This window comes from Lepisma saccharinum, chromosome 1 (assembly GCF_977018435.1).
Source record: "Lepisma saccharinum chromosome 1, izLepSacc3.1, whole genome shotgun sequence".
Lineage (NCBI taxonomy): Eukaryota > Metazoa > Arthropoda > Insecta > Zygentoma > Lepismatidae > Lepisma > Lepisma saccharinum.
Genome location: NC_139229.1, coordinates 48,563,008 through 48,590,240, shown reverse-complemented (window position 1 = coordinate 48,590,240; position 27,233 = coordinate 48,563,008). Strand labels below are relative to the sequence as shown.

General features: G+C 35.8%; 1 protein-coding gene and 1 long non-coding RNA gene across 2 annotated transcripts in view; one reads left to right on the top strand and one right to left on the bottom strand.

Moving 5' to 3' along the window:
- Rab19 (RAS oncogene family member Rab19) overlaps positions 1-27,233 on the top strand; it is a 59,067-nt gene extending 31,834 nt beyond the window's left edge. Inside the window, exon 5 of the mRNA XM_083131449.1 lies at positions 22,659-27,233. Coding sequence (XP_082987575.1) covers positions 22,659-22,766 — 108 coding nt within the window. The 3' untranslated portion in view covers positions 22,767-27,233. The remainder of the gene's footprint in view (positions 1-22,658) is intronic.
- LOC145991819 (uncharacterized) lies at positions 7,070-14,143 on the bottom strand. The gene is made up of 3 exons (XR_014442100.1): positions 14,075-14,143; positions 11,613-11,706; positions 7,070-7,117 (listed from the first exon to the last, which is right to left on the bottom strand). It is a non-coding gene; the product is annotated as an uncharacterized LOC145991819 (long non-coding RNA).

Below are 27,233 nucleotides of genomic sequence, written 5' to 3'. Positions count from 1 at the left end.
TTGCAGGAAATTTTGTAGAGAATACGATGGTGAACACAAAAAACTGGTAACTTGCTTACATAATTTTAGATAAATTAAAAATGCAAATTTTCTGTGAAAACACAATTTTTACATTGTTTTCATTCCTAACGTTGAAACATGCCGTAAAATTGAAGCTTTCATTATGAAAAAATTGACACTGTTTTTTAATTGTCATAGGTGACGGTGGTACTCAGAATTTATCAATACTTTAAAGCATATTTGCATTAAAAAATATTCAAATAAAGTATGTGGAGATTTTTTATATTCGTGCAGTAGAAAATGTCGTCGCTGGCCATTTTTTGTTCTGTAATTCCAAGTAAAAACTTCCAGCGACAAAGTTGTGGAGAAAATAATGAAATTATTTTTTATAACCACTCAAAGGTTCCCAGAAATATTACTTCCATGCATTTGGAGTTTCTTTTTAACCCGAACCGCGCGCGAAGTAAGGAGATGTTGTCTGGCCATCTTGAGCTGACTCACCGCAGCATTCCGGCTAATCACCACCAAGTTTTCCAGTTGTTATTTTATTTCCATTCAGTAAAAATATGAACTTCATGCAGTTTGTTATAATAGAATTGAAATTACTTAAATTTAATAATTGACAATTATTTCCAATGCTGCTGTTGTGAGCAACATTAGTGCTGTCGCAAATACACGTTGTTTTCGTTTACATTACTGTCGACATTAATGCTGAAATGAAGATCACCTTTCAGTTTCCAACGTACACATAAATTCATAGACACCATATTAACCTTTGAAAGGCTTTCCAACACGTGACAAAATATGGAACTTCAAGATAGAAATATGACATTCCTTGCTTGAGTCATTCACGTCTTATCAGTTCACGTGGGCCATAACTCATTTGTTTGTTTGGGTTGCAACTTGAATCTAACCCATGTGCCAGGGTCTCCTTACTTTAGTGAGAGATCTGCTTTGGTCTGTTTAGACTTTTTCCCTCTCCCGAAAAAGTGTTTTCAGTTGTGTGAGCTCTCAGTGATTTTTACTTTTTTATGTGATTTCTGAAGTGTCATATTCGTGCATTACACTCGCGTGTGTAGTGATCGCAATGGATCATAGTAAAAAGGGTAACTGTAACGTTCACAGTATAATATTAATGTTAATAATTACATATAATTATCATTATATATACAAAATATGTAACACCTTCATTGTAAAGGAAGGTCATCATTTCCCGGCGACATGAGCTAGCGCTGTATTGGCAACACTGTGCGGTTTCTCCATAAGCGCCGTTGTCTCTTCTGAACGTGAAAACGACTCTAGTATCATTTCCACTGGCACTTCATCTATTCCAGGTGCTCTAGCTATCTCCAGTGCTTCCTCCACGTCTTTCCATGTTAGGTTCATTTTTTTTCTCCTCCCTGTTTTCTTTTTCCTTCACTTCTTCATGTTCATTTCCCTTTTTACGAAGCAGTAGGGAAAGAAAGTCAAAAGCCTCCAGCCATCAACAAAGGGTTGGAAAACAGCGGACTGCTCTTTGCTGTTTCACAAAACTGTACCGTAGAATTACAAATGAAGTATTGTTGAATTTTGCATTATTTCTGTCGGTCATGATATTTTTAGCCCCTTGCGTCACGTGTTTACTTCGGTAAGTTGGGGTGGAGGGTATGACAGACTAACAAAACGAGTTGGACGAATTGAAAGTATTCGAGTATTATTTTTTGTGGCTTCGATTTTTTTTTTTTTTTTTTTTTTTTTTTTTTTTTTTTTTTTTTTTTTTTTTTTACAAATAAGTGTCACATCAATGGCAAACAGGCGAGGCATTATACAGATACCTTTTGGAAATTCACGTCCTGGCGTAGCCTGCATGGGGATCCGATGAATTTCAAATTTTGTGTAAAAGAAATTGTTACTTTCCCTTTTTTCTTCTTGTTCTTCTAAATGATTATGGAAAAAAAAATCCATCAGGCTTAAGAGCCCAAAGTATACTGAATAAAATGAGGTATCATTTGTACCTCTAACGTTCTTAGTCCTGGAAATATGAAATTTCATTTACATAGAAAGATGCAGAATTTCAAATTTCCCGCTGAAAACACGCTCTACGTTAGTGCAAATATCTGGAATATCAGCCTCAGCATCTAAGGGTTAACCTTACCCTGCAACGTCACAAATTAGGTCACATACCCTACCTCATATTGATAAATGAGTTGAATCTAAAAGTTGACATTTCTGCTGTGAGTTAGGTTCATGCAGGGCTTCCTTTGTATGAAATTTCAGAATTTTTCATGATGATCCATCTGAGATATTTAACCCCAAAAACTGTCAAAATTCCATAAATGTCTATGTTTGAGCCCATGCTGTAAAAATAGGCTACATTTCTAAGCACTGATATTTTATTTGCATACACCCTGCAGGTAGGCCTACGTATAATAGAAAATTCAAGCTTTAGACTAAACCTCTTCATTAAAAAATTAAAAATCAATTTTTTAACAATTGTAACCCTAATTTTCACACTGAGGATGCGATTTTGAGCAAAACATATTTGAATATCATAGAAAGTATACTTCATTAGTTACAAAATGAATTTTGTTTTTCAGGTCTCTAGCTCTAATGGTTTTTTAAATATTTGGATCTCTGTAAACTGCTATATAAGCAAAAAAAATCGATGCACCATGTTGGAAAAATTGCCGCTGCAGGAGAACTAAGGACAGGATTTTTTTTTCAACATTTGTTTGAATATCTAGAAATATGTGCAGTCACGGACACTTCTGGGTTGTAATGATACAATTGACTTTCAAGAAAATCGTTACAACCCAGAAGTGTTTGTGTCTGTAAAACGTATGTACTAAAAGTGAAATTTTTCTAAAATTGTCATGCTACCAATTTTTTTAAAATTCGTTGATTTGACATGGAATGACCCCAAATGTTGATACAGACGCGTACTTGAGCTCATTGTAAAGAGTGGATTTGGAGTGAGGGATAATGAGAAATAATGCGTATCTTGTGTCCATTTCATCTTCATCATCTCTAGCATTCTTAAACCTGAAGGTTTATACCTTTAGCAACACATTTTCCATCTGTTTTGGGAGAGACCAATTCACTCTTGATCATCCTTATTAATTTCCTTCAGATCCACTTAATCTTTAATTGTCCTACAATAACAAGCAAAACGGTGGGGAGACATAGTGGTTCGGATCCCACTTTAAACTGTAGGTCCAGTCCCGATTAGCCATTCTGTGCATGAAGTGGACTTAAAACACCAACTCAATCAAGCAATAGAATAGACAGGAGCTTGTCTATTGTGTCAATGTGCATTCTAAACTTCATCCTGCAAGGCAAAATGGTAGTTTTCACCTCCCAATAATGATAAAGTGGTCGCTGTTCGAGGAAATTGATTGTTGCTTTGTTATACTATCATATTGCACACTCATTTTTAACATGTTCTGTTGATTTTAGTGTGCTTTTGAGTGAATCCATAATGGTCCACTTTTACCCACAATCTATATGTAATTTCGTATATGAAGTAGTAACTGGATATATATTTTCTAAATTACTATTAAGTAGTTGTGTGCCAGGACAATGCAAAGTGATACTCATACTGTGGTTTTCCACATAGTATCATGGAGAGACAATCACAGTAGGAACTAAAAACTTGAGTTCCATTTTGTTTGTGTAGTTGATCTATTTTTTACACCAATGGACATGAGCTTCACATTTTGCTGTACAAGACATACACATAGAGCATGTGTGTGTGCTAGTTGCTCCTGCTAAACATATTTTATTGGTTTTAGCAAATTTCACAAATCCAACTGTGCAGTCTGGATTATTATTTTGATATACATCTCGCCAGTTCTCAAGTATCAGTTTTTCTGCTCAGAGATACATTTTTCATTTTGTTTGACACTTTTAACATATTTAATTCCCTGGATTTATGCTAATATATTTCTGCCTATACAATGACTTGTAAATAATAACAGCAACAGCAACAGCCCGTGACCAGGTTTTGCTACTCATTCGTAGCTCCCCAATTTCCTCATGATGATGGGTGGTCACTGGTCCCATACACTGGCTGAAATCTTAGGAGAATAGTTCTTACACTTTCCACCAGGAGACTTGAACCTGCTGAACTTTGCCGAAGCCCAAAGCATGATGCCTTAGACTGCATGGCCATGATGCAGGACAAACAATGACTTACGGTTTTAATAATTTGCGCTTTTGGGGTCCTTTCGGACTGTAGTGACAAACAACACACGGATTTCACACTGAAGTGACAAGCAAAATGTCTCATTCAGTCTAAAACAAAATATTAACCATGCATGTGCAAACAAGAGACTGAGGAGACACAATGCACAGTATTCAGAAAATAGCTCAGTCAAAGCGACACGTGTTACTTGTTGGTTTAGTGTGAAAGCTCCCTAAGAGGTTTCCTCCTTTTTGATGTTTGAGCAGTAGGTAATTCCCTTCTGTCTTATCCAGCATGTACTTCGGGCCTCAGGCTCAGTCATTATTTAGTTTATTCAAGCTTGAAGACAACACAAAATGAATTTGAATTTTTTCCATTCATTTTGTTATTTTGAAAAACTCGTCCTTTTGTTGAACTAGCATTTCCTATCCAGTAAGGTGATCAGTTTCTCCTTCACTTGATTCATCTTCAACATCTGAACACAAAAACCTGATGTGTTTTTGGCAGATTGTCTCAAAACTGATGAAACATGTTTGAATTTCCCTTCTGTGTTTTGTTCTATCCCATACAGCACAACATGGTTTCAGATATGTTACGGATACGTAACTCATGAAACATTGTAACATTGCAGCAACATTGCGAAACATTACTGTGATGTTTCAGGTATGTTTCAGCAATGTAAAAATGTCCGCGAATCTAACATAACATTCGTAATGTTACAGAAACATGTCAGTGCAACATTACAGAAACGTGTCAATGTAACATTGTAGAAACATGTCAGTGTAACATTACAGATACATTTTCGTACAGTTTTGTGATATTTCAGTTACATTACAGTGATATTATTTCACATTATTGTTATATTGAATGGAATCAGTACTGTATTCATAAATGGCATATTTGAGGGGGGGTTGGGGTTAAACCCCCTTCAAAAATTATTACAATATTTACTTGTAAATAATTTCCTGAAAATAGAATTCACAGTATTTCTTTTAAAATCAAGTATTGTGATGCTGTGAAAGTGCCAGAGGTCTTGGGTTTGAAACCTCATTAGACATGATGCTTAATATTTATTTTATCTCCCATCAATTGACCACATATCTCAATTAATCTAGTCAGGAGAAAAAGTGCAAAAAATTGCCGATTATGCATTCGTTCATGTCAGACAAAACTAGAGTTTAAAAAAACAACTTTAGACACCTCAAAAGAAAATATGGTTGATTTGGTGTTTTAAGTCCACTTTATGCACAGTAAGGCTAATTAGGACTGGACCTACAGTTTAAAGTGGGATCCGAACCACTTGTGCTTCCACCGGGTATCGAACCCGGGACCCCTTGATTACAAGGCAACGACGCTACCACTGCGCCATCGGGGAGGCCCTCAAAAGAAAATATGAAACATTAAACTGGTAATCATCATTAATACCTTCAATTGTTTACAAAGGAATAGAGTTTTACATGCAATAACAAAGCTCTTTGTGGTTTGTGTGCCACGTCACAAGGAAGGTTGGATTGAGGGTGATGTTATCAGCATCATGCTCCAGTCACTTTTCGCCCACTTTACCAATTGATGATAGACTGGAAGCATGTAAACATTTTACTAAATACTAAAATTTACTTTGTGCATTGTGTCACTTTACGATGAAAAATCTGGTACAATAAGGTATATTCTATATATTAATTACAAATGAATGAACAGATAATTTGAGCATATCATCCCAAATAAAATTTCAAAATTAATGTAACAGTTAAACTGCAAACTTGCATGTTTGTAATTTATCACCACCTTGTACATAGCTATTGTGAATTATTTACACCATTTAGATTCTAATAATATTGGTTCTGAAACATTATTCTGGAAACATCTGAGATACCTTATTGGATACTTTCTGGAGATCATGCAGAGTGACCTACAAGTTACCTGAATTGGCAGTCTATACATTTGATAAGAATATCCTACATACTTACATAATTGGAGAAATTGACCACAAAGTTGGCAACCGTTACGTATGCCGTGCCACCTCAAGGTCTGCAGAGCCATGGATTATTATTATTAAAAGAATCAGTAAAAATAAAAACTTGGAAAACTATCAGTTCACAAGAAAAAAGAGCAAAATGGACACAAGCTAAACTTGGGCAATTTTTGGGAACTAAAAATATAAATAAGAATTGAACAATAACAGCAAATCAAAGTTTAAAAATTGCTGAAATGTGTTTTGACATTCTCTATAATCTTGAAAATGTGCAGTATCAGAGGTTGTGCTTGCCAGTCAGAATTATTAATGCTATTACTGTTTCATGTGATAAATTTCCATTGACTTGTTGCTTCAAAGATGTTCTACGATTTCCTACATTAGCATTTCTTTTCTCTCTATCTCTCTCTCTCTCTCTCTCTCTCTATCCTTCATCTCTCTCTCTCTCCCCCATTTCCAGAGAGAGAGAGAGAGAGGGAAGAGAGAGAGAGAGAGAGAGAGAGAGAGAGAGACATGAAAACAATTTTACATAGATTTCCTAACTTATACCAAAACATTTCAAAATGAGAACGTGCAACACATGATTTTTGAATGATTTATATTATCTTTCATTGACTTTCAAAATGGTTGTGCTAGGCTAGGTTCATCATTTTCAGAATACACTGTGAGAAATATAAATAAGAACCTTGCAGTGAAGGGATCTCAAGTTCAATACCATGTGAAGGCACATTGCACATTGGTTGGAATCCCACTTTAAATTGTAGGTCTACTCCCGATTAGCCTATCTGCACATTAAGTGGTCTTCAAACAACAATTCACACATGAAACAAATATAAAAGGATAAGTATTATCAAAGGAATATATATTTTTTCACAAAAGAGTCTTTATTTTTTTGTCTAAATACATTTTTTTGTTCAGTGGAAATTTCTGCAGATCACAAGTTCTCACTCAGACAGCCTCAGTGGAACAACATTCAGTTTTACCTGTAAAGAGAATAATGTCATGTAACATCAATTCTGAATTAGCATTCTGTGGGCAGAAATATCATTTAAAGAAACAAAATTTTGCATAAGGTCATTCCACATCAGACATCAGTTCAACCAGACCACAGTACCCATAATCTCAAATTTTCATGAAACTCGGCACATTTAATAATACTTTCATGGTGGTGAGAAACCATAGTTTTTCTCTCTCTCTAAGTTGTTCAGTAATTCCTCTTTCTTCCATTCCCAAAGCCTCCAAGTGTAAGCTGCACTGTCCTGGAAGAAAAATTCTAGCTCCCTTACAAATTATTCTAACTTCTTTGAAATTTCACAACATTACCAAAATAATAGAAAGAAAATATGACAACGTATCACATTCACATTTTAGTACACCAATAAATTAGTAAAATATTACCAGATTTTAGGCCAAAAACAGTGTTTACTACAATTTCGATTTTTCTTAGGTTTGATATATCATCTAACTAGCCCAGAAATAAAATAGATGGTGATTCATTCCTCCTCTGCTTTTTTTTTAATGACTACAGGATTTTATGAAGCACATTTTTTGGAGTATAAAATTTTAAATAGAGTTTTCATGGATGCCAGGAACGCAGGGCATGGAAGGAAAAGCCAAACTGGTGCCTTACTACTGGACCACCAGATCCACTTGGCAATTGGACAATATCTTCACTACTTGAGAAGCGGTTGGAAAACTATGAAGTGCTTTTTGTTGAAAATGGCTGGCTAGTGCATGCTAGTATATCAGTAGCTATAACGTGCTCAAACACTACACAAAGTCTCATCCTAAACCGAGGGATCAAATCTACAAATTGTACTACAAGTTACATTCCTCGTTAATTTTATTCCATGTATTAAAAAGTTATAGTAGTATTCAACTACTTTTTAAGATGTGTCTTTGTCATAGTAAATGTAAATAACTAATATTAGTAATTATAAAGGTAAGAACAAAACATTCATGTTTGACCACAGGATGTTTTCAGGTAGGGCCAAGCACTGATTTTTTTCAAAAGGGAGGGGGAGGCATATTTTCTCCATAATAGCGTCACTCCCTCAAAGAAACACCGTCAATTCAAAGTTATCATATTTCTGCAATATCCTTTTAATAATTAACTCAAATGACTGTGACTGAAATAAAACTATATGGGTGAAGTATGAAATTTTAAGGTGACACCTTCCTGGCATCCATGAAAACCTTATTTAAAATTGTATACTCCAAAAATTGATTCTGTGATATCTAGATTCTTAGATATAATTTGAAAACTATAAAATGTGATATACATTTTTTAAAAAATCAGAGAAGGAATGAAAACACCATCAATTTTATTTCTGTGTAAGTTAGATTATATATATATGAAACTTTACTTTAAAAATATTTGAGTTTCCCTTTAAAAAAATCGAAATTCTAGTAAACCTTGTTTTTGGGCCAAAACCAGGTAATATTTTACTCATATACTGGAATATGAATGTCACATTTTTCTCTGAAATCTATATTGTTCGGTTAACGTTGTGAAATCTCAAAACATATTATATAATTTGAAGAGCGACAGAATTTTTTTCTTCTAGGACACTGCAGCTCACACTGGAAGGTTTGGGAATGGAATAAAAAAAAGGAATAACTAAAAGTTGAAGGGGTCATAATTCAAGGTAAATACCAAAAAAATCATGTGGTTTCTCACCACAATGAAAGATGAACTGTACTGAGTTTCATTAAAATTGAGGATCATAAGTTCTCAAACCCCTTTCGTTGGTAGAAACCCTCCAATGGTGGTTGTATGACCATTTTAGAAAAAAAAACCGTATTAGTACATGTTTCTAGATATCAGAAACAATGTTCAAAAATATTTATTGTCTTTAGTTCTCCTGGAACATCCTTTTTCCAACATTGCAAACGTGTTATTTTCTCATGTAGCAAATTACGGAAACCTTAATATCTCAAAAATCAGTAAAGCTAGAGACCTGAAACAAAATTCATTCTGTAGTTAATGAATCATACTTTCTATGATATTCAAGTATGTTTTGCTCAAAATTGGATCCTAAGAACAAAAATGAAGGTGGTAATTTGGGTAACAAGACAGTGGCCGCGGTGGCTCAGTCGGTAATGCGTCTGACTACCATGCTAAAGGTCCCGGGTTCGACCCCCGGCCAGTTCAAATCCGGGAAATTTTCTAACGGTGGAAGCGGCCCCAGCGCCCACCCAGCATCGAATAACATGGGTACCTGGGGGAACCCAGGGGGTAAAGGCGGTCAGGGGCGTGATGCTGATCACATCACCCCCACTCACGACCGGATCAAGAAAGTGTATATGCCTTCATGGTGTGGTGCTAAGCACAGGGGAACACTTTACTTCTTCTTTTCTTTTAGACAAAAAATTGGATTTTTAAGCCAGATGTTTTTATAATTAAGGAGTTTAGTCTAAGGGTTGATTTTTTTAATGTGCACACCTACCTGCAGCATGTTTGCTAATAAAATATCAGTGCTTGGAAATGCAAACCTTTTTTGCAGCATGGGCTTAAACATGGCTGTTTATGGAATTTTGACAGGTTCGGTTTCAAATATTTCAGATGGGTCCTTTTGAAAAATTCTGAAATTTGGAATGGAGGAAGCCCTGCATGAACCTAACTCACAGTAAAAATCTCAACTTTTAGACTCAACTTGTTTGGTAAATATGACATAACATATGCGATCTAATTTGTGACATTGGTGTGTAATGTTAAGATATATGTATACCTTAGAATAATGAATGAAGCATTTCCTTTTTCTTTTTTAAAGTTGGGTTTAAAAAATCAGAAAATATAGTAACATAGGATTTTAATAGTTGACTTACCAGAAATTAAAATTACAAGGTATGACAATTGAAGATCTGTGAAATCAGTCAACTTCTACATGAGCAAAAAATGTCACGGGCAATTGTTGGAAAAATGGCTGGCCCAGGAGAACTAAATACAATATTTTTTTGGGATATTGTTTTTAATATCTACAAACATGTACCAACATTTGTACTAAAAATGATTTTTTTTTCTAAAATGGTCATGCAACCAATTACTTGGTTGGTTTGACTTGGAATGACCCAGAATTGACATGAAACTATCCTTGAGTAAAATAAAAGCAAGCCATATATTTGAACTTCTGCAACCCATATCTGTTCTACAGGGCTACAAAATATTTTTACATTTCAGTCTTAATAAATACATTGTGTGTTTGTTTGTTGCAGCCAACTGATAAGAGGACGTGATAGAAATATGAGCAAAAGCATACTTATGCCTCGCTAGGGCTTCTAACCAAAGGCCACTTTTTATTAACCAAAAAGACCTTTGTTCATCATAGTTTAAGACAGAACATCGCACAAATTTCCATGGAGTGGTTAGCACATTGCACTGCAATGATAGGGGTTCCAGGTTAGAATCCCAGCCTGGCCGTGGCTGAACTGCATCCATGAATAAAAAATTTCTAATAATAATAATAATCTTTACAATTAGCAAAAATGTGGCAGAAAAGTGAAGTAATATAAACCAAATCAATCAATCATCATCGGCGGTCGGTAGATAGGCCTTGGTCCTCACGGGCTGTTGCGCCACGGGTTATTACTATTTGGAAAAGAAGTTTGCATTTCATTTCATTTTACGAAAAGAAAGAAAATAAGGTATGCCTGAAGACGACCGGACCCCTCTCAGATTTTCTTCATATTTGGCATACTTACTAATTGAGGCCTGCTAATGATGAATCTGAAGTTAAAATTTGTCGGAAACGTCTAGAAATTGCAAAATAATTGTGAATTATTGACGCTAGTCCCACAAACCATTGATGTGTGGTTAGGTTAGGCAAACATAGATAAAATTTCATGTCGTGGTAGTATCAGGATCTAGAAATTGCAAAATAATTGCGATCCATTGATGTGTGGTTAGGTTAGTTTTGGTTAGGTTAGGCAAACATAGTTAAAATTTGGTGTTGTGGTAGTATCAGGAATGTATATATTTTGCTTGTGAAACAAAAAATTTTGCAAAAATCGACGGTTACCAGCCCGAAAACTAACGCCTTATTTTAGCTTATTTTGCAATTTCTAGACGTTTCCGACAACTTTTAACTTTAGATTCGTCATTTGGAAGCCTCAATTAGAGAGTATGCTAAATATGAAGAAAATCTGAGAGGGGTCCGGTCATCTTCAATCGTTCCGAAAATAACTACTGTGTTTACACTTGGCAAATATGGGAGGGGGGAGAGTTTTGCTAAGATTTCTTGCTATCTTTGACTTTAGATGCATATTGTGGCTAGTAGCAGATATAAAAAAGGTGCTGATGCCATCACTGTACATTATGGAGTATATAATGGGAGATTACACTTTGAAACAAGCACAATAATGAATCCAGCACATGTGTAATTTCTACATGTTAATTTGGATCATCAACATAATGTTTTTTATGACTCCTTGAGCTAAAAAAAAATACAAATTAGCCCATCACAGAACGTTATTACTTACTTGTTTTCTCTGTCTAGCCAAGTTTGTCCTGCACAAGCCACAACATCAGACACCTCTTGCTCTTTAGTATTTGGCTGGTGTTGGCAAACAGTGCCTAGAAGAAAAAAATCATAAATTGTATAAGGAATAATTCATTTGTATGTAAACTGAAATGCAAAATTGTCCATAATTTGAACTCGTTGACTAAGCAAGTAGAAAATATTGCATTTCACATAAACTACTTATAAAATTACAGAACAGTAAAATAAAACATTCTAGAAGTCTGACAATACTTCCAGTGCCTGCATAAGATACCATACTGCTACGCCAACACAAAATATAACATGAGTGAAACATGCTGCTTATCCATTGCTGATTAACATGTATCTCTCATATAATAAAAAACGTTCTAGCTGAATCACCTGGCAAAGCTAGTCACTCTATTATAATATACACTGTGTCCAGGCATGGCACTGTTCACTTACAGAGGATTGCAGTCATTTAAACCAGTACCACATCTACTTTGTTTACACTTGCACTTCAATGTACATGGGCTACCATTGGCCACCAAATGAGAGCTGAACTAGTAAGAATTCAGTTTCAGAAGTAATTTAAAATTTGGCTGTAACTACTTTCACCAAGTAGTGAGAATACTCATGGAACTCTTTCACCAGGTTGTGAGAATAGCAGGAAGTACTGAAGACCAGAAAACACATTATAAGGTGTTGGAAGGGTAATGGTTCCGAATGTTTAATGATTTTTTTCAGTTTCATAGGAAGATTAAGTATTGCAAAATTGTAGAATTTATTGTTACAATAAATTTGAACCCTGGTGAAAGTAATTACCACTGTTTGGAATTCCAAAGTGCAACTCATTAGCAAATAAATAAAAACACGAAAAAAGTACCTTACGCAAGCATTTGTCGACAAGGCATTTTTCATTTGGAACACTTAAGAGCTATAAATGACCCACCCAACCTAACCACAAAAGCATTTAGAGGCATTTTTTGAAAACTAAAGAGCCCCTAAACCTTACTTGCCTAACTTTATTAAGAAACCCCTTTGCATCATGCACACATGGCAGTAGTAGTCCGTAATCAAGATGGTAGTAAACAAATGGGTGATTGCAATTGAGAAGTACATGTAAGTGAAACATTAATCTCAAAGCAAAAACACAGAAAGTGATTGCTATAACTCTGAAGTACATGTGTAAACAGACATTGAACCATGAAAAAAAATGCCTGTGTACCATAATGAAATTGTAATTAAACAATTGGAACTAGGACCAAACCAATTATGAATGTAATATTATCTTTATCCCTTCATCACGTGATACACTAGTCCATACATGATACATTTTTCCAACTGCATGGTGTGGAGGTAAAAAAAGTAATGATCGCCTGGATGTAAACACACACCAATGTAATATTTATACCCACCAATAACTAAAGAATGTGTGTGACAGTGTAACAGGCCAGGTCAGGTCAGAGATTATTCGCATGCACAGATTAAAACCTGGTGAAACAACTCTAAGCTAGTTTCACTAGTCACTCTGTCAAAATTTTACTTTGGTGGATGCTGTATATTCAATATTTAGATCAAATTCTGATTACATAAGTTTGCAATAATGTGACAATTATATTTTGAAGCAATGTAATCACAGAGCTGGGAAAAGTATTTCTTGTGTGCATTGCTGATTTAAGGTAAATTATTGCAATCACAAACACAAAAATTAGTTAGCAAATAAATTTTAAAAAAATATTGTTTCTGTTACTTGTTCTTTCACCCACTTCAAGCTGTGGTAATTGTAATGCAGCAACATTTCATTGCGTCCTGTAAAATTAGAATCTGAATTATAGGAGCACCATGTAAATCATGCTGTGATCTTCAGTAGTAGCCTGTTCGCTAAGACTCGAGCTACAATCCACACAGCTAAAAAAAATTGCACGTGACAATGCTGCAGCCTTCGATTTACGTATCGAAATCGCAGAGTGAATTAGTAGAAACGTATTTCTTATTAGATGAAAACTACTAACGTAACAACTTACGTAGTTCAAAGTATTCTACGCCTCTTCACTATGCACAGGGAGGTGAGAAACTTTTTTAAGAGGGCAAGTTTGTACAAAATTAGGAAGGTGGTAATTATAATGTAACCGAAAAATGATAACATTTTCAGCAACAAGTACTTTCCGTCTCTTCCATTCAATCTATTTTCGGTATACTATAAATGTGCACTGCTTATAGGTAAGCACTTTATTCCCTGTTATTTTAGTTTCATGAGGTGCGAGAAGTTCCATGCTTCTTCACATCATGCATTTTCAATTAAACCAACAAGACGAAATACTTCTTTAAACACTGGTTTGATAACGCCTGCCTTGTTTCCACTCACGTTCTCACACACGTTACACAACATAGATTAAATATATAGCGTGCATAAGTATAACACAATCAAACACACTTTGGTATTAATAATATTCAACTTACCACTCAATAAACAACATTATTCTTCATAAGATGTGCACGACTCCCGGTCAGCGATGAACGTAAACACAACATGGCCGCCTCAGAAAATTTCCCGGATGGCAGATGATGACTGAATCCAACGTTGCAATGTCTCTGAGACGTTCCAGAAACTAGACAATGAAACGATAACATTGCAATGTTTCAGAAACAAAACTGGGACTTCATGTGATGCTTTCTGTAACGTCAACGCGAAACCAGAATGTTAGAAACGTATATGAAAGATTGCAATATTTCTGAAATATGTCTGCAACTTGGTGTGCTGTATGGGATAAGATAGTTTCTTCAGTTAAATAGGTGAATCCCCAGTGCAATATAGATTCTTACTCAAATCTCAGAAATTACATGTCGAGAAATGAATGTATCCACTGCTTTCACGATATTAATTTTCTACATAGAAATTTGTACCCAGTCAGAAGATTTAGTGTATTCAGGAGAAGGAACCATGTGAATTCCTGAAGGTCCTTGTGAATATTATTTCTGTTTCTTTAGATTAATTACTGGAACATTATCTGTGTCAACTTTTATCTTTCCTGTGTGATTATAGTGTAAAACCTTCTGAGTGCAAGTCTTTCTGAGCATATTTTCTCACAATATCCCATTTTAAGATATAAAACTTACAAACTTACAAGACTTCTAAATACGGAGAAACTAGTACTCACTTTATCCGCGAAACTGTTTTTTCTTCTTCGTTCTATTATTTTCAGTGGCCACTGCCACTATCCTTGTTGGAACTTGCTGTACTGTTGCTTGGCGTGCGTCTTTTGTTTGTAGTTCTCCAGCTGCTTGTAGGTGCGCTGTTGTTAACTGTGCGTCTGGGTCCGTGTCATCTGCTATTTCCGGGTGATAACTGCTATAGTAGGGGAATCGAAGTGTGGTGCACCTGTCCGCTATCGATGTTTAGCTCATGTAGGAAGTGCATTATGGCATGCGTTTCCTTGATTTTGGTGTCTACGAATGTGTGGGCAGTGTGTTTGACTTGTACCTTTTGAACTTTATGGCTATTGTATTTGATGTGTTTAGCAAGACCAGTAGTGGGTTGGACTTTTTTCGCATCTGGTAGGTGCTGTTGGATTCTTTCATTGACAGATCTGATGAATCTGCCGATATAATGTGCCTTGCACTCACACTCTGCATCATATACACCTGGGTTATCAAGGGGGGAGTGGAAGTACCTTTTGTATTTGTTCAGTTTATCAGCTATTTTGGAATTGGGTTTGTGCGCTACTTTGATGCCATATGGGAGAAGGGCTTTGGCTATGTGGTTGGAAGTGGTGGGATGGTAGGGGAAGACAAACCATTTATATTGGCCGTTGGAGGTTGATTGTGGATGGGTTGATTGTGGCTGGTTAGGGTGTCTGCCCTGTATTTCCACTTTACTGCACCAAGTGGAAAGTTGTGCTTCTGTGTAGCCATGTTTCAGGGCTATCTCCTCTCATAGACCCTCTTGTCTGCAACAGTAGGAGAATGCTCTTCGATAAAAGTTCAGCTTTTTGTTTGGGGGGATGACTAGAGAGAGCCTGTATGGTGTATGTACTGGTTGCCTGCATCCGGTTTTCTGTAGACAGTGGTTGTGAATTTGTTAAGTGCACGGCTGATGGTGATGTCCAGGAAGTTGATTTTACTATATTTTTCTTGTTCTACGGTGAAGTTGAATCTGCGGTGGATGCTATTTAGCTTGTTCACTAGAAGGTTGAGTGAAACTTTTGTTGTATAATAATCAGAATCTGAGTTAGGATATTCAAATAATATTACCCATTTAAGAAGTTACATACTTGAGCTATTTTATATATTTTTACTTACTGTGCTGTTTATGTACATATTTCAAGAGGGCCAGTAGTAGAGGCAACAGAAGCTGAGGCCCAACTGAACTTCAGAATAAATACGGAGAAACTAGTACTCACTTTTATCCGCGAAGCTGTTTTTCTTCTTTTTCGATTAATTTCAGTGGAACTTGCTGTACTGTTGCTTGGCGTGCGTCTTTTGTTCGTAGTTTTCTGGCTGCCGCTAGGTGCATTGTGCGTCTGGGTGTGTCGTCCGCTATTTCTGGGCGATAACTGCTGTAGTAGGGGAATCCAAGTGTGGTGCGCTTGCCCGCTATCGATGTTTAGTTCGTGCGGGAAGTGCATTATGGTGTGCGTTTCCTTGATTTTGGTGTCTACGAGCGTGTGGGCAGTGTGTTTTACTGTAACCTTTTGAATTTTATGGCTATTGTATTTAATATGTTTAGCAAGACCAGTAGTGGGTTGGGCTTTTTTCGCATCTGCTAGGTGCTGTTGGATTCTTTCATTGACAGATCTGATGGACCTGCCGTTGTAATGAGCCTTGCATTCACACTCTGCATCATATACACCTGGGTTGTCAAGGGGGGAGAGGAAGTACCTTTTGTGTTTGTTCAGTTTATCGGCTATTTTGGAATTGGGTTTGTGCGCTACTTTGATGCCATATGGGAGAAGGGCTTTGGCTATGTGGTTGGAAGTGGTGGGATGGTAGGGGAAGGCAAACCATTTATATTGGCCGCTGGGGGTTGATTGTGGTTGGTTAGGGTGTCTGCCCTGTATTTCTGCTTTACTGCACCAAGTGGAAAGTTGTGATTCAGTGTAGCCATGTTTTAGGTCTATTTCAGTGATGGTAGCTATCTCCTCTCGTAGATCCTCTTCTCTGCAACAGTTGGAGAAGGCTCTTCGATAAAAGTTTAGCCACACATTGGCTTTTTGCTTTGGGGGATGGCTAGAGAGAGCATGTATGTAGGGTGCCAAGGAAATGCATGGTAAAAAATAAATATATATTTTTTGTGAGTCTTACCCCCTAAATTTTTTCCTTTTGACCTAAAAATAAGATAAATGCCTTTTTCTTCAAAATTTTTTAATATTTACAGGTCCCTCAAAAGCATTGAACTTTATAATTATTACCAGAAAAAGTGCTGTAAATGAAATTTGACGAAAAGAGGGAACTGCTTGTGATTTTTTAAATATAGTTCAAAAGTTTCTATATGATACAGTTCAATAATTAAAATATCCAATTTTATGTTTTTAATAAATTATCAAAGTTTCTCTTCTCTGAAATGGCAGCACAGTGCTTTCAAAATGGCTACCGTCCACAATCACGTTTTTGTTTTAGGTTTTATTTCCAATGATTTGATAATTTTAGAAGATAAAGCACCAAGACATTTTAGAAGATAAACATTTTAAAAGATAAAGAGTATGAAGACTTTTTTGAAGATGAGGACATTTTAGAAGGTAAAGACAATAGAAATGAACAAATCTTACACAATTTTTTGTTTTATTTAAACAATATTTGTAAAGGATATTGATAAAGTTACCTTTGTTTTATGTTCGATCATAACTAATTAACTACGCAATATGTATATTTGGATAAGTTACTTTTGAAATGAATTATGAAAGAAAACTAACCCTAAAAAAATATCACTTATTTAGTGAATGAGAGAATATTTAAAATTTTTGAACACGTTTTGAATTTATAATCAGGATCTATATTTTTAACATATTTATACGCTGTTACAAATTATAAATGCAATAATTAGGTGCGTTTTTGCTTTCAGGTAGATAGCTGCCATGACTTCACAAATTGGAAAAGACCGTGGAATTTGGTTGATTGGTGGCACTATAGATTTAATTACAGGATGCAAATTGCCATCAAATAGACAAATTTTAGCAAGATTCTTTCATTCTCACACAAATGAAAAGCAGACCATTCAAGAAAGTGCTAGGAGGACAACGATGGAGCTTCTAGAATTGTGGGAAAAGGCGAGAATACCTACTCGTCAAGAATACAATATCATTGTGAAAATTAAAAATTTATATGGACAATGGCAAACATTACAGAAAAATGCCAGTCGAAAAAGTGATACACAGAAACATAAAGAAGAAGCATTTACAGAAGCTTTGGATGATTTGTTTGATGTTGCCCATGCTGATGCCATGAGTCTCATAAAGATCAAGGAAGACAAAATGTTCTTGGAAGCACAGCGAGAAAAAGGAAGGAGGGGAAGTATGGGGCCGGTTGACATAAAGTTAGCCAGACAGGAAGAACGGCGTCATAAGCAAGAATCTTTACAAGATTTAAGAAAGCGCAAAGAAGAGCAGAGAAAGGAGGAGTTGGTGACAACTGATGTTGAAGTGCTTAGTGGCAGCAGTGAGACTGAAAACGATAGTTCATCAGATGATATGGTACCAGTTTTTAGTGCTTCAGCTGAAGATGTCTCACATTCTAAAAAGCAACGCGTGACTAATTTCTTTACTCCAGAGCTGGGCGCTGCTCTGGATCGTACAAAGGTAAGCGACAGAAATGCTACCTATATTTTGGCTGCTGCTGCAAAATCTCTAGGTCACAATCCTGCTGAACTAACTTTAAATAAAGAATCCTGTAGACAGTTTCGAAGACGAAACAGAGAGAACATTGCTACTCAAATCAAAAAGACTTTCTCACCAGACACACTATTGACTGTTCACTGGGATACCAAGCTATTACCCTCTTTGGAAATTCCTCAGTGTGGGGGTTCTGCTAAATCTGTAGACAGAATTGCAGTGCTTGTCTCTGGATGTGGTTTAATGAAATTGCTAGCTGTCCCATCATTACAAAATGGTACTGGTGAAGCGCAGGCATTCGCAGTGTATAACGCACTAAGAGATTGGAACTTGACTGATTCTGTTTGTAGTATGTCATTCGATACTACTGCAAGTAATACAGGGAGCAAAAGTGGCGCATGTGTATTGCTTGAGCAGAAGATGAATAAAAAATTGTTATCTTTGGCATGCAGACATCATATTCATGAACTTATCATTGCAAGAGTATTTGAAACATTATTTGAGACCGGTGGAGGTCCGCAAATAAAACTGTTTCAGAGATTTTCATCGGTGTGGAACATTATCAATGTAGAGGCCTATGAAAGCAGTATTAGTGATATAGAGCTAACTGTAAAATTGAATCCGATTAAAGATGACATTTTGACTTTTTTGAAAAACCAGTTGCACATACATCAACCCAGAGACGATTACAAAGAATTGTTGAATTTAGCAATTCTTTTCCTAGGCGACCTATCTAGTGCTGCTAATATTAATGCGCCAGGTGCCTACCATCGTGCAAGATGGATGGCAAAACTCATTTATTGTTTTAAGATCTACCTGTTTCGCTCACAATTTCACCTTACAACCCGTGAACTTTCCCAACTTCGGCAGTTTAATCTGTTCGTTGTGTCCATATATTTGAAGGTGTGGTTTACTTGTCCTTGTGCAGCTTCTGCTCCACAACAAGATCTGGAACTGTTGCAAAAATTAGTTGAATACCGGATTACAAATAAAGCTGTAGCTAATGCAGCACTGAAAAGTTTCCTGCATCAACTTTGGTATTTAAGCGAACACCTAGTAGGTTTGGCATTCTTTGATGATAATGTGTCAGTGGAGAACAAAATTCTGATGGTCAGTGCTCTTTCACGAGATGAAAAAAACGAACCTGCTAAGAGAATCAACCTTGACATTGACAATTGTGACATTTCTTCAAAGCGATTATCTGATTTCGTTACTGTGAACACAAGACATATTTTTGTTGCACTTGATATATCGCAGGACTTTCTTCGAGAGCATCCATCCAAGTGGACATCACTTAATAGCTATTTGGTTGCTCAAGTCAGAGTTAAATCACTTAAGGTGGTGAATGACGCTGCAGAGCGTGGAATTTCACTAATTCAGGAATTCAATCCTATACTAACAAATCAGGAGGAACAGAAACAATTTCTACTGCAGGTTGTGGAAAAGCACCGGCGTGAATTTCCCGAACCTAAGAAGTCGAAACTCGTAGAAAGTGTAACTGCAACAAGTTCCATTGAACATTGAGTTGATGGCTACAAAAAGTTTTGTAATTCACTTACTGACTCTTTACAGTACTTTTTGCTTCAGAAATACTACATTTATGGCTATTAATAACTAGTTTTCACACGTTTTTGTCATGTAAATAAATTTCCCTAAAATTAGTTAATGTAATAAATTTCAAATGCTTTGAGGAAGTGGTAAATATAATTTTTATGTCCTAATATTTTTGGTAGATAATTACTATGCCAAAAGGAACATTTTTGAGGGGTAAGACTTTAAAATTTTTAAACTTCGTTTTTCCTTGGCACCCTGTACTGGTTGCCTGCATCCAGTTTTCTGTAGATGGTGGTTGTGAATTTGTTAAGTGCACGGCTGATGGTGATGTCCAGGAAGTTGATTTTACCAAGTTTTTCTTGTTCTACGGTGAAGTTGAGCCTGGGGTGGATGTTATTTAGCTTGTTCACTAGAAGGTTGAGTTCTTCTGTCTTTTTGTACACGACTATTGTGTCGTCCGTGTACCTTCCATATCGGATGTATTGTAGTTCTGGAGTGTGGAGTATCTCTTTTTCAGCCAGGTGCATGACGATGTTGGCTAAAGGAGCTGATAGTGGGTTGCCCATCGCAAGGCCCTCGGATTGGTTGTAGAATTTATCCTCAAACTGAAAGAGATTGTATTTATATACTACCGCGTCTCTCTTTTCTCAATTATGAATGAACTTCAGAAGTTCGACATCTTAAGACAAGACTCAACTAGAGCTTAAAGGTTGAGTCATCATGGGGGCAACTGGAGCTCGAAGACTTATGTCGTTAGAGGCCCAAATGGAGCCATGACGAAAAGCAGTGAACCGGAAGTTTGAGGCTTAGCCTGAAGCTAAGGTCCAACAGGAGCTTTGAGAGGTCATTGGAGGCTTAGTCGAACTTGAAGCTTAGATGTTGCAGTTAATGTAGATCAGACTGTAGCTAGGAGTCTGAGGTAGTCCGAATCCATGGCTCAACTAGAAATCGAATGCTAATATCATCAAAGCTCCAACTGAAGCTTGGATGATGGTACCGTCATAAGTCAAGGTCCAATTAGAGCTTCAAAACTGAGACTATCAGAGGCCAAGGCACAAGTGGTTTGTGGAGGCTAAGGTAATCTGGAGCCAAGGACAAACTAGTGCTTGGGAGTCTGAAGTCATCAAAGGCCAAGGTGCAGTTGGAGGTTGAGGCCATCAGAGGCCAAGTCGGAGGGCCATATGATCAAAGAACAATTTGGGCCTGAGAATCTGAGGCCAATACCCAACTGGAACTCAGAGGATGAGGCTGTCGGAGGCCATTGTCTAATTGAAGCTTGGAGGCTGTGGTTGTCCGAGGCCAAGGCCCAACAGGAACTCAGAGAATGAGGCTGTCGGAGGCCATTGTCTAATTGAAGTTTGGAGGCTGTGGTTGTCAGAGGCCAAGGCCCAACTGGAACTCAGAGAATGAGGCTGTCAGAAGCCATTGTCTAATTGGAACGTGGAGGCTGTGGTTGTCAGAGGCCAAGGCCCAACTGGAACTCAGAGAATGAGGCTGTCAGAAGCCATTGTCTAATTGTAGCATGGAGGCTGTGGTTGTCAGAGGCCAAGGCCCAAATGGAACTCAGAGAATGAGGCTGTCAGAAGCCATTGTCTAATTGGAACGTGGAGGCTGTGGTTGTCAGAGGCCAAGGCCCAACTGGAACTCAGAGAATGAGGCTGTCAGAAGCCATTGTCTAATTGTAGCGTGGAGGCTGTGGTTGTCAGAGGCCAAGGCCAACTGGAACTCAGAGAATGAGGCTGTCAGAAGCCATTGTCTAATTGTAGCGTGGAGGCTGTGGTTGTCAGAGGCCAAGGCCCAACTGGAACTCAGAGAATGAGGCTGTCGGAGGCCATTGTCTAATTGAAGCTTGGAGGCTGTGGTTGTCTGAGGCCAAGGCCCAACAGGAACTCAGAGAATGAGGCTGTCGGAGGCCATTGTCTAATTGAAGCTTGGAGGCTGTGGTTGTCAGAGGCCAAGGCCCAACTGGAACTCAGAGAATGAGGCTGTCAGAAGCCATTGTCTAATTGGAACGTGGAGGCTGTGGTTGTCAGAGGCCAAGGCCCAACTGGAACTCAGAGAATGAGGCTGTCAGAAGCCATTGTCTAATTGGAACGTGGAGGCTGTGGTTGTCAGAGGCCAAGGCCCAACTGGAACTCAGAGGATGAGGCTGTCAGAAGCCATTGTGTAATTGGAGCTTGGAAGCTATGGTTTTCAGAAGCCAAGGCCCAAGTGGAACTCAAGAGAATGAGGCTGTGGTTTTGAGATTTTTGCTTTTTTGAAAGTCAATATACTCAAAAACTAAGAGCCGAATGATCTGAAATTTGGCAGTTTTTGTCCTCTTGATAGGTACAATGTATAAACAAAAAATCTAAAAAATATGAATTCTTAAGGTTCAAAAATATTTTTTATCGGTTGATTTGAGATGGAATGAACCTATGATTAGATTTTTTTAAATTGACAGTAGACAATGACATTGGATCTGATGCAAATTAGAATTTATGATATATTATAAATATGTAGTGAATAATAATTTATGTACTACCACAAGGTGTAAGGCAGTTTCTTGTGTCAATTTGTTTTCTAATGTTCATCACACAACTGATACTCTTAATTCTTTTATGATTTATATAAACTGTATTGTATATTTTTTCGTGCTGTTATTTTTATCATTGCTTTATTTTCAGAGAAGGCATGATTACAATGCTTACTCAGATAATTCATCTGATACTGTAAAACTCACAGATGGAAAAGCTGTAACAAGATGCAGTGGCTGTAGTTTCAAATTTCCTTAGGATTAGCTTAAATTAAACATTCATAATTACCTTCGAGATAATATTTAGATTTTAATTTAGTTATTTGATCAACCAAATATGTATAAGTGTATATAAGACCAACTAACTTGTTTAAAACTGTAAATAAGTATTTTTACATTATTAATATTATTGTTTTATTAATATTTTAGTTGCAGTTTTTATGTATATGTTTGATATTTTTTAAAACATTTTTTATTGTTTTATGTGCATAAAATATCCTGTCTGAGCATCTACTATATGGTTCTATAAGTTTTATCTACTTAAGCATTTTGTGTTCATAGTGCTATTACTTGGCCAAATAAAATAGTTTTGTCTGTTGCTTTTATCAGTTTTGTGGTCCTTACTTTTGTACTACCTGATAAATGAAAGATACTGCTAACTTTTTAATTAATATTCTGTATTAATTAACATGGTATCCTTGTATACTTAATGAAACAGTGTTCATTATCACCAAAAATGCTAATAATTCCATTACTTCAAATACAGTGCATTTTATTTTATTATGTATTGAAATGTAGATTTCATTGATAATGTGCATTACATTCTGCTGAAAGGTTGTTCACATTTTTTTATTCCAAGATACAATTTTTATCACTTGAAAAAAGTTACCCCATTTTGAATCATTATGTGGATGTTCAAAAGAAATGCTTGAGAAGTTACTGCAGATATATTGTACGATACAAGAAAATTTTGTAACTTGTGATATATGTTTCAATCAGAGGTGCCTGCTTATTCATGTAGGCTGTGTGTGGGTAGATAATGATGCAGAATCTTTTGTCATAACTATATTTTCCATTATGAATTGCAATGAGTATGGGAAAAAGGATGGATTTCGTTCAATATTGGTAGATGCAAGGACACACATTCTCAAGCAAGGAGCTTTCACATGGGTATTATACAATATTGAAACCTTATATGTTCATTGTATAGAAACTGTCACTGCTCATACTCTGTGCCTTCTGCTAGTAACTTTTTAACAGTGACTTTGACAAGGAACTCCCAGTGTGTGCATGATGTGTGGGTGGGGTTGTAGAAGGTGCAGTTCAAATGGTTCCATACCAGGGTCATTAAGCAAACTTTGTTAAATGTCTAGCATTTAAAAGATTATTTTTTCAATAACTAAGGTGGTTAAGTGTGAAAAAAGTTACCGGATTATAAGGATCTGTTATATTTTTAAAATTGATCTGTGTGACCAGCGCAGTGTAGATATAAATATTGATGCAAGAATCTCCATTCAATAACAAATAGCCTTTTAGCATAGGTACAAAGAATTCTGCCTTACCTTTTCTGTAATATTCATCACAGGCAGCTAACATGTTGACTGATCCTATTATTTTTATTTTATTTATTCTATTTCCTTCATGGGAATGGTATGGTTCTGATTGTTGAATTCTCATTATTTGTGTCATGCCAGAAACTACAAAGAATAATCATGAAATTTGTTTTATAGAGTGCTCCATAATCCAAAGCAAGTAATGGCACCACTACATATAAAACTTTATTTTTTTCTGTACACTTTTAATCTTGTTTATAAGCTGTGACAGTTCTTTGAACTTTTTCCTTTCTTTGTTTTTGTTTTGATTACAGATATAGGTGAAATGCGTAAGAAAGTCCTTGAAAACTTCACATAATGTGTGCAAACATTTTTAACATGTAAAAATTGAAATTTCTGTGAAGATTCAGCTTATACTGACCTTAATTACATAATGGTTGTCTTGTTTAATCACACCCAGTTTGCTTTGTCCGTATTACTATGATAATGTATGAATTATGTGATGGGAAAAGGTATTATTTATTGCTTCCTTCCATAGATGTGTGTGTTCAAAATATTACTACAATTAACATTGAGTAAGTATTGTATTTACATTTTCTTCAATGCTTATGGCCTTTAATACAGTGTAGGTGGTAGCTAAATTCTAAATCTAAATATGACCTCAGGTAATTTGGAGGAAAGGTCGTGAAATTGAAAAGTTTCGTGGAATAAATTTTTCAATGGAGAGTTTCATACAAGTAAAAGTATATAATTTTTCGTGTCTGAAGTGTAATTTCTTTTTAATACTTTTGTGTCACAAAATTAATTGCACAATTACAAGACTGGAGACAAAATATATGCTTATTAAGTTAAACCATGACTTTCGTACCTTGGTAACAAATATGTTTATTTTAATAGAAAATCTTATCATAAGTATCCAGAAATGTGATATCCAATAGTAATATTATGAGAAACAGGGGAATATTTTATTAACCTTTCTGCCATTATCGGAAGTTACACTCTTATAACTAACATTCTGAATTAAGGTTTCATGGAATGTACATTTGTCTGGCATATTTCAAGAACATATTTTATTGTTCTGTTCACAACATTCAGAATGGTACTATACTAAATGCTCCTTCTACTGGCAACTGACCTTAGGAGCTATTTTTGTCTGCCAATTGTTTCCAAGGGGAGTGGGCGGCAATCTCAGTTGTGCATGAAAGTTCTAGGTTCTACTTGTAACAGAGCTCTTTAGGAAACTATTAACTTAAGTAAATTTGGCAACATGGGATGTCTCCAGTTCGCGTTTGATGCCATTGGAACACACTAGTAAACAAGAGCAGCCAAACACAATTGAACTTATTACTGAATCATTACTTTCGAGATGCCAGTTCAGAAGGCATCCTGTATAATCTATTGTTTCTGAAAGATATGTGTGATTTTCACTGATCAGTTCATTACTGGAATCATGCTAAATAATTAATTTAGTTATGGCAAAATTGAAGATAATTGTTGTGCCAAAAAATCGAACAAAACTTCACACCAGTTGTAAGTAAAATTATTCCGGAAGTACAATTTTAATGTGAGTATTTGGGATAAATAAGTAAATAAGGGAATGAACACAGGCAGCTTATAGCGTGTTGCTGTTATCCATATCATGTGTGACTGTGTGTTTAAATGATAAAATAATAAAAGGAAGACTAATGCTGTAACGAAGACATTGGGAACAAATCAATGTGCGTCAAATATATTCTCTCATATTTTCATAATACATTCTTGATTATATTTTGGTAATTGTACTTTAATGCCAATTAAAGTTTTAATACTGCTGATAATGCAGCTGAAAATGTATGTTTAATATATGTATGTATGTATGATGTATTTTGAAGTTGGTGGTTATGCAACATTTTAAAAAGACCACAATTAAACTTTTTTGGTTTATATTCTATTGGCATCTGTGATTGAAATTTTGAATATGTGAGATATTTTAGAAATGCAATGGTGTGTAATATGTAATCCAGAGTGTAGTGTGGTCTTTTACGGCATTTATTAATGGTTATTTATATTTGACCACGGAAAGAAATAGTTTTTGCACAAAGGTAAAGAGAAATATCTTGATTTATCATGGGCTATTTATGGCTAGAACAAGCTAAAATGGTAAAATTTTGTTTTAAGTATACTTTATTCACAGATAAGTGGGACTGGACCTACAGTGGATCCAAACCAGTATTTGCTTCCACTGTGAATCAAACCTCGGACATCCTGATTACAAGAATCTGAATGCTATACAAAGAGCATAATGTAACCAAATGAGATGAAAGTTGTAGTTAAGCTTCACAAATGTTTCTCATTATTCATTATGGGGAAATGAAGCTCAAATTTTGCCATAATTCAGCAGAATTCATAGGAAATGGAAGGTGAAGTTGACTACCCAAATAGTGTAGTGGCTAGTGATGGTACCTTGCAATCAAGGAGGTCCCAGGTTTTGCCAGTGGAGGCAAAATACACAGTATTTTGAGTTGCCTTAAAAAGAAATCCTTGTTCTTACAAAGGAGGTATTTTGTGTTTGAAAATTGAAAAATAACAAAAATTTGGATACAATTAAATTTTGCATTTTCTATGAATGTATAGGTATCAAATTGAAATATTTTAAATAGTGAAATGTTTAATATTTTTTTTCATTAGACACAATAGGCACAGTATATGCTTTTGTAGCTAGTGATACACCATATTACCATCATGTTTCAAATCAAACAGATAAAATGACAGCAGTAAATGGATATTTTCAGTAGAACTATACATTTGGTAATCTCCCTTAAGCTTTCTATCACATAAGATGTCTGTTCCAATGAATAATCAAATAATAATGGTTGATGATGTTGCAGGGTTCACATTACAGTGTTGCATATATTGCAGCTTCAAATATGGTGCAGAGATTAGGAGTGTGTGTATACCTTGCTTGCAATTGATACAATAAAATTTGAACAACGTATATGCATATATATTTTTGCAGAAAAAATCTGGAATTTTGTATACCTAATGTATTTTAGATACTGTCATATATGAGAAAGTTTTTAATTTGTCATTAGTGCTTATGTACAATAGATATACCCAATGCTATTTATAGGTTACCTGTGTTTTTTAGATAAATTGTACATGTAATATAGTTGTATTTAATAAAGTTAAATTTA